Source organism: Poeciliopsis prolifica, unplaced genomic scaffold (assembly GCF_027474105.1).
Source record: "Poeciliopsis prolifica strain line A6 unplaced genomic scaffold, Auburn_PproV2 SCAFFOLD016, whole genome shotgun sequence".
NCBI classification, from domain to species: Eukaryota; Metazoa; Chordata; class Actinopteri; order Cyprinodontiformes; family Poeciliidae; genus Poeciliopsis; species Poeciliopsis prolifica.
Genome location: NW_026562391.1, coordinates 3,118,712 through 3,127,549, shown reverse-complemented (window position 1 = coordinate 3,127,549; position 8,838 = coordinate 3,118,712). Strand labels below are relative to the sequence as shown.

General features: G+C 43.7%; 1 protein-coding gene across 1 annotated transcript; it reads left to right on the top strand.

Moving 5' to 3' along the window:
- The first annotated feature begins 3,303 nt into the window (after positions 1-3,303).
- dusp5 (dual specificity phosphatase 5) lies at positions 3,304-7,992 on the top strand. Its single transcript, XM_055041115.1, has 4 exons — positions 3,304-3,799; positions 4,667-4,806; positions 5,313-5,532; positions 7,209-7,992. The coding sequence occupies exons 1-4, from the start codon at positions 3,436-3,438 to the stop codon at positions 7,613-7,615; spliced, it is 1,131 nt and encodes a 376-aa protein (XP_054897090.1). The 5' UTR covers positions 3,304-3,435; the 3' UTR covers positions 7,616-7,992.
- Positions 7,993-8,838: the final 846 nt, after the last annotated feature.

Here is an 8,838-nt window from a genome sequence, read left to right as displayed (position 1 = left end):
ATAATTTGCCAGATTTTTCTTGCTAATGTAACTTTTTTCGCTACAAATTGTCCAGATCAGGGTTTTGAGATGACCACTTTAACTGACTTGGCAGTACTTTAGGGTAATTTTCAGTTTTCACTTTGACCTTAACGGGATTTCTTTGTAAGTGAATACATCCTCCCAAACACCCCCAGATTTTGTTGATCATGACTGATTGTCAAAAAAATAAAACACAGAAAGGGTAAACACTTTTTTATAGACACTGTAGTTTTGGTGATTAGTTTTGTCAGACCAAGAGGTGATGTGTGCAAACTGCGTTTTCCTTGTGTGACTTTCCAAACTTTAATCTCGTTTTTTTGTGTTGATTTTGGAGTAATGGCTTCTTCCAAGCCGAGCGAGCGGCCTTTGAGCCCACGACCAAAACAATACTTTTCTGTGGATAGTGGCGCTCTGAGCTAGCGTCTTCACAAGCTCTTTTGTTTTTTGTTCTTGGGTTAATTCACACCTGGGGTGAAGTACGCATAGTTCTCTTCCTGGTGTGTTTGTTGTTTTTTATTTGTTTTTTGGGGGGGAGTTCATTATTATTTCTTTCATGATATCACAGGAGGAAACATTATGTTTGAAGTGTGAACTATGTCCACATGTGTTACTTTTTTTTTAACTCAAATGTCATGAATTAACCTACAAAAACAATGACATCATCATTTGGTCATTCCCATACGTTGATAGACACGATGATCTTTTTCATCCAGACGTCTATATTTGAAGAAAGTAAATTAAAAAGTCACTAAGCAACTGTTTGTCTCTTTACTCTCGGATATAGCAATTAGAAATGATCCAGACTAAGATAAAACAGGAAATGTTACGTCTTTTTAAGGTCAGACTGAGGGGAAAAAAAATTATGCCTATCTGTATAATCTACACTCCTCATTTTGGGAACACATTTCAGCATTTCAGAACCTTACATCCCCGCCCCCAAACAGGATTTCAGGATCTATTTATTTATTTTTTTCCCCAAGTAGTACAAGTTCAGACCAGTTTGTGTTGCTGTAAGGTCTACAGTCTCTGTAGGCATCCATATTTAGACCCAAATGCCAGCTGAACCCAAACAGAGTCCTGGGCCGTGTGTCAGGATTGATTGCTTGTCATGTGCGGGCAGGTCGAGTGACGTTTAAGCCCGTTAATTAATTTTGGGGATTAGGCTTACAGGCTGAGGGACGCTGGAGAGAAGTCATGCTGGGTCACTGGGCTATACGTGGGACCGGGCGGAAGTCAGAGGTTGCTTTTGTCAGCTACTTTGCCTGATCTCTTCCTGAAACTCAGCTACATTCCTGACTAGCCCACATGGAGGATTATTCATAAGCCCTTCACACAAATATAAACTCCTGAGAATGTCCAGGGCCAAAGAAGCAGCTGCTACTGTTGGGTCTGGAGTGGATTGGTTATAATTTTAGCTACATTCAAGTGTTATTTGTTAGACAGGAGGCGTGTTGCCTGTAGCATGTGATTCCGCCTTTCGAGTGGATTCCGATTTCACTCCGTTTGGTTGTTGTGGTCCGTTTCCCTTGTTTCGCCAGGTCCCCTCATGTTTGTCATTTTTTTCAGCGCCACAAGTCTTCCTCACTGAACTGCTCCTTACTCCAAGAACAATTGTCCCAGGATTTAAGCTTTCTGTTCTCCACTCGATTGTCCTGTTGTTCCCCCGCAGGCCGTGGCTCGAATTTGGGTCAGCTTGTGAGTGGTCATTTCACTCCGAGTTAATTCATCAATGGAAAATGATTCTGCCTGCAAAAGAGAAAAAAATTTAAAAAATGCTCAAGACAACCTGTGGTGTCTGTACCAATCTGCCTCTTGCACGATAAGAGTCAAAGCCGATATAATGTCCCGTTAAATAAACAATCAATCGCGTTCAGTTTCAAATGTATTTAAAAAAAACAATGGCGGCTCTGACCGGTGCAGACAAGCCATGTGAGGCTGTCGCCTGAGCACAACCGTCACGATTCAGCTGTAAACAGCGTAATGTCGGCTCTGACACCGCTTCAACATTCAAATTTCACCTTCCGAGGAAAATGGAAAACACCATGCTAATTTTCATGCCGAGTGACCGAGCTGGCATTGTTCTATTCTACGTTTTATGCACTCAAAAAAGGAAGTATCACAAATAAAATCAGAAGTTGTGCAGTTCCACATGTGCTGGTCTTTTCCCCTTTCTCCATTTCAGATGTTGGTAGTTTTGGACACAAGCAGTGAGCTTAATACCAGCTCTAAAAAGTGAATATAAATTAAGTATAATTAAAGTAAATGATACGTAGAATTGAATACAACTATCTATAAACCTGACCACAATTAAAAGGGAAATGATGGATTTTTTTTTTTTATATTTCCACCTCAAATGTGATTTATATACTTAAAACTCAAAATACCCATAAGGGGAAAAATATTAAACAGTGCACAATCTCAAGCTAACATGTTGTAAAAGCACCTTTTTCTGCTCTGGACTCTGACTATGGCATACCTGAACACTGATTCTCCTCTAGTGACGTCATTCGTTTGTTTATTTGGACGTTCAGTGGAAACCAGGAGTTCACATTGAATATTTTTTTTTTACTATAATTATTTTTAATCATCAGTCCTTCTTAATCCAGACTCAGGAGTTTTTCATGTCAGGTAAAACATGACTAGCCCTTCCCAGAAACTCCTGCAGCTTTGTCAGTGTTGTTGCAGTTTCAGTCTGGCCTTTTGAATAGTCTTAAGAGGAACATCTATGTCATGCAATGTCAACATTGCTGATGAGCAACCTTTACTGACGTTTCACAAGTCAGACAAATGTTTCACAAATCACAAAGCGTGGTTTGAAATATTCTGCTGGCAGAGCAGAGTGATCCAGTCCAGGTGTTGTGGCTTTTAAACAAGAGCCCATGAAAGATGCGGAAAGTAGTGAAAAATTAGGCGGAATCGCCCTTTAGCCATTTCCCGAATTGCCTTCTTGCAGGAAACCTCGCAAGAACATGCAAGCAAGCCAGCCGCCGCAAAGGCGTTGTTATGCAATCACTGTGACGGCTTCTCGGTTGTGTCTTCAGAAACCGCGGCGCTGCAAACAGCGGAGAGACGGAGCGGGGAACGGCAGCGCCGGCCGCAGTTTCTGCGCAGGGCTTCTTGTTATCCACCGGAGTCCCGCGGGCGGGCGGAGTCACAGCGCAAAGCCACTGGACGTGGGCGGGGTTTTGTTTTTTTTTCCTGCGAACGCGCACGGCGCCGGTGTCCATATATGGTTGTCGACGTCACTCACCGGAGGTCCCATTCACATAAAACCGATCGGCCGGAATCCCCTCGGAGGAAATGTAGGCACAGACTCTCGCTGGGCTTCGCCGCTCGCCCGCTTTCGCGTCCAGCTCAAGTTGTTCAAGACAACAACAACAACAAGAACAACAACAACAAGAAGAAGTGTTCAGGATGAAGGTCTCCAGCATTGACTGCCGGCGCCTGAAGAAGCTCATCAGGAAGGAGTGCGGGAGCTGCCTGATCGTGGACTGTCGACCCTATTTTTCGTTCACCACCTCCAGCATCAAAGGCTCCGTCAACGTCAACCTCAACTCTCTGGTGGTGCGGAGGTCCCGCGGAGGGCCCGTGCCCCTGCAGTTCGTCATCCCGGACGAGAGGGCCCTGTTTCGGCTCCGGGAGGGGAGCATATCGGCGATCGTGGCTCTCGACGACCGGACGTCCCACTGGCAGAAGCTGAAGAAGGACAGCGTAGCACAGATAGTAATAAACACCCTGTCGCATCTGGCGAGCGGGGCCAGCATCTGCTTCTTGAAAGGTAAGGATTATTATTATTATTATTATTATATTATTATTATTATTATTATTATTATTATTATTATTATTATTATTATTATTATTATTTATATACCAGTTTCTCATTGGTTCTGTTTTGCTCATTGATTTAATTCATGAAATTCATTTTCTCCCTCACATTACATGGTTTTGTTGCCTGTTTCAGACTGAAATGATATAAATATCCAAATATGACAGATTTACTTGACTCTATATTATATTATATTATATTATATTATATTATATTATATTATATTATATTATATTATATTGAATGCACGCAATCTTACAGACTCCTCCAAATAACCTTAAAATTCTTATTTTTACTTTTATTTTTTAATGTTGGTCGACCAACATTTTGGTAGTATCGCCATCACTTCATTGCTATTTTTCCTCACTCTTACTGGAGAAATGAATGCCCTGCGTGCGTCAGTAGCGCGGATGAGTCAGTGCCGGAGAGACGCAGCTCGGTGCTGCAGCGGTAAAGACGTCGGACCGAGCCCGGTCCCTTCACTCGGAACCCCAACATTTACTGTACAGCAACGGGCAGCGGGGTCATCTCAGGTCGCGGCAGTGTGCGGGGAAGCGCGTCCGTCTCCGTCTGTCAGGATGCTGGCCTCAACGGATTACCGGTCCCCCCAGCGAGGGCTCCTGTAATTAATTACGCGTCTATAATCAGGTTATAAACTCTCAAATCCCGGCGCTAAGACTGTTTCATAAACACTGCCATTTCACAAGAAGTGGCGTTCTTGTGTGAAGGCGTTAGTAGGCTAGAGGTGGGGTTGTAATTATTCTAAGCTTCTTTTCTAAAAATGCATAACCGTGACGTGTATTTCTCTGTGTTGCTCAGGAGGATACGAAAACTTCTACTCTCAATACCCTGAACTTTGCACTGAGGTGAAAACCATTGACCAGAGCGGAACTGAAACCGAGAAAAGAGTCAGCAGCCACAGCGAGAAGCTTTCTCACCGCAAACCAGTTTATGATCAGGTATGGAAACACCCCTCCACTCCCACACAGCTGCAAACTGTCAGGTTTTTATATATGGCACGCACACACCGAGCCACGCTGGTGTCAGAGAGGCTTATATCTGACATCAAAGCCACATCGTGATATTCCCTGACCTTCAGTGCTCCTCGGTTCTTTTTATATATATATTGCAAAAAAAGAGAGAGAGAGACAAAGAAGTGCAACCCTCACTGAGGCTTTCATCTGCAACCTTTCCTCTGTCATGTGTACTATAAATAGAAATCTGAAAGGCCTCCTGTGTCTCTCTGACTGACACGTTGTGAGGTACTACTGCCCTTAATGGCTCCATTCCTCCATTTTTCCACTACACTTTTTTTTTGTCTGTAAATGAACACAACGTGCATTTTCTCAGGGTGGATAAAAGCTGATGGATCAAGGCTGGCGGTGGATGTTTTGTCTTCTCTGAGAGGCTGTGTGTTCCTGCCCATTAACACCTGACTTATGTCTCTGTTTCCTCTGCGCTCCAGGGTAAACCCGTAGAGATCCTGCCTTTCCTCTACCTCGGCAGTGCCTACCACGCTTCTAGACAGGACTATCTCAGCGACCTTCACATCACAGCCTTGCTCAACGTGTCGCGTCGGGACCTGCATCCGACCAGGGGCCACTACGACTACAAGTGGATCCCGGTGGAGGATAGCCCCATGGCCGACATTAGCTCACACTTTCAGGAGGCAATAGAATTCATTGGTGAGTGGCTGGATATTTTCACCACCCTAAGAGTCTTGGTAGTTAAAATACTTTAATCCGTCCAGTCTGCAAGGATGCTAAATTAGGACGTTGTACGGGTTTTACGGCCACAGTGTTCAAATCTTAAAAATACCCAGGCTGGGACACAAAAAGACTTGTATACTTATACATAGGCATTGCTATTTTTGAAGAGTGTCTCGAAATAAGTCTCCCTCTATCTCAAGCCTGCTGCCATTCACAACTAGAAAGCTTTGAGAAACCCAGCGGTAATCAGTTTATCGTCATCACAAGCCTTCAATCCCTCACCGATATAACCCAGCCAGACTTCTGTCAGTCAGGATTTCCTCTCCAGCCTCATTCCCTTCCGATCTCCTTCCCTCCTCCTCCGTCTTAACGCGTCGATGGCTCTCTGATGCCGTCATGGGCTCCGCGGCCAAATCTCTGCGTTGCCGGGTGTGGTCAGTCAGTGTGACAACTAGGTGAACTGTAGCAATGGGGTCAGAATTTGTAGGCTGACTGAGACACACAGCACAACAAGCTATCATTTGTGATGACTGTGGAGGGTAAAAGCTGGGTGACTATCGCACAGTAAGAGAGGGTTTTTTTGTCCGAACGAGATGGAAATTACTGATAGCCCCGCGGCCAGCAGGGGAGCAAAATCTGCTACAGAGGGAAGCACGGCATGTAGGACAGGTAATGAGGCTGCTGCATAACAGCAGCAGCAAAGATAATACACAATGGGATATGTATAGCTTGGCATAACCAAAGAGATAGCTCATCCACAAGCAGCTAGCCTGACCTGTATTGTCAGTACCCTGCATTGTTTGGGGACGCGGTCCTGCGTAAGCCTGGTTGTTACATAAGGTATCGAAAGTGTTCCTGGGAGCAGCTTTAACCTACATTTAAGCGCAGCTTCCGAAATTCATCAGCCATTAGACACGCAGGGTGCACAAATAATCACAGCTGCTGGTCTTAAATTAAAATCAATCAGCAAATCCCAAATGTGTCTAACTGATGTAACGGTGAGACGGGGAAGGATAATGAATATTGCTGACCCACTAAAGTATGTCCTGTTAATTCAGAGCAAACTTCGGTCATTAAAACACCCACAGATCCTGTCCGGCTCGATTCAGGTCGGTGTCGCTCTTTTAAGCAAGAGGGCCTCTCTGGAACGGATAGAAGTGGCCCCCAGAGTTCCTGCGATACAGAGAGACGTGTAGGTGTGCACAGTGGCTAATGAAACCGCCGTCTGCAACCGTGGGCGGATCAGACTCGCACGCAAGGCGAATGAAAGTACAGACCTGTAGGTGTTTGGAGAATTTCTAAGAATTCTTGAAGCATTTAAGAAGGAACATTTAGAGAGATAGGTGAAAGTAGATACGTGTGGAGGTGGGAGAATGCACCTGTAAAACCCGTAGGAGCGCAGCACGCATAGCACACACATCTGTGGAGGCTGAATGCAGCGCGCCCACATTAGTGCGGGAGCTGGTGAGCTTTGTGACTAACACCGGCCAAAGAAGTTTGCCTCCTTGCGCCAGAAAGGCTGGTGTCTTTGTTTGACAAGAGTAGCTTTGGACATGTCGCATGTTGAGAAGAAATGTGATGATTATGAGGCTGAACTGTGAATCCAAAAAAACGGATTTCAACAAAGATTTCTTCCTTTCTTTCCTCTTTAGACCAAGTGAAGCATTCAGGAGGGAAGGTACTGGTACACTGCGAAGCAGGCATTTCGCGCTCGCCCACCATCTGCATGGCGTACATCATGAGGACCCAGAAACTGAGGCTCAATGAAGCCTTCGAGGTCATCAAGCAGCGGCGCTCTGTCGTTTCGCCCAACTTCAGCTTCATGGGCCAGCTGTTGCAGTTCGAGTCTGAGGTCTTGTCCAACGCCCCGGCCATGGCTGCCGCGCCCGAACCGGCCACTCCGTGCGTCACAGAGTCGGCCTCGTTTTTTGCCAATGACTTCTCCGCCACTTTCAGCACCAAAAACTTTGAGCCATCCATGTTCACCCTCCCTACCTCTTGCCTGCAGTCCCCAGTACACCACCCGTTGAAACTGAGCCCAATAACTGCACTGCCTTAAAGAAAAAAACAGAACTACGATTGCTTGGTAGTATTACTTGAAATTTTGAGAATCAATGCTTTCTGCGTGCCTGATGTTGATACCAGCAGAGCGGGTGGACGCAGCGGAAATCAGCAAGAGACCCAGCGAAGAGTTCACAATAATAAAGAACTGTTCAGTGGGAAGGTTTTTTTCCGTCTTTTGAGCTGCGATGATGAAACAACACAGCACAGTGATTAACTGCAATATACATGCCTTAGGTTAATATTGTGATTCACTTGCCTATTCACAATTACGGTTAGGCATTTAAATCTAAGTTATTTATAAACAATGGTCTGTTTTTTTTTTTCAATAATGTAGGAAATGAAATGTGTTTAATAAATGTTTTCACCACTGAAGCGTTGTCATGTTGTAATTTTTATGTACTTGAAGCCCGATTATCAATTACGTCCACATGAAGTGCTAAAAGAAGAAGCAACAGTGACACCTGCAGTGACTTTGAGCCCAGATAAGAAGTCTTATTTTTTCTGAATGAAAGTCACACTCCATGTCTTCCCAAATTGTGGTAGTTACACAAGCCACATATTATTTATGAAACAAGATGTGAATAAATCACCGGCGAAAAGATGAAAAATGTATTATTGTTACCCACAATTATCCTGATATTGCCTCACGATCAAAGCCCTGCAGCATGGACTAATGAGAGCGCTACCGAAAGGAAGCTTCTGAGAAAGAAAATTGAAATACGACAGAATTAAAATGTGACTTTATTTTCTTTTGAGAGTGTGGACATATGAATAAAAATGCTACATTTTATTATCTGCGATTATAAAACAAAACAAAAAGAATATTTAAAAAAATGTCAGAAATCCCTATTTTACTGTTTCCTATTTAGGAATGACTGAAAGAGTCTCGAAATGTATTGTTTTCTCCATTACTCAATTTTTATTGTTAGAAGATGCCTCGTCAAGAAATGACCTCGAACACATATTGAGCGTTTTCTAATCGCATGTCAGGAAATTTGTGTGATTTGTTTTTTGTTGGAGTTATGGATTAGACTGCAATTGTCAATTCAAGCTAAGGATAATATATTTGTTTCCAATCAATACGTTTGAACACTAAGCAGACCCATGTTTGGAAATAGAAATACTATGTGTTCATCAAAAATGTTAGTTTATTTATTATCTCGATAACAAGGCTAATTATTTCTTTTACAAATCATTTCTATATAACTGTACTTTCAG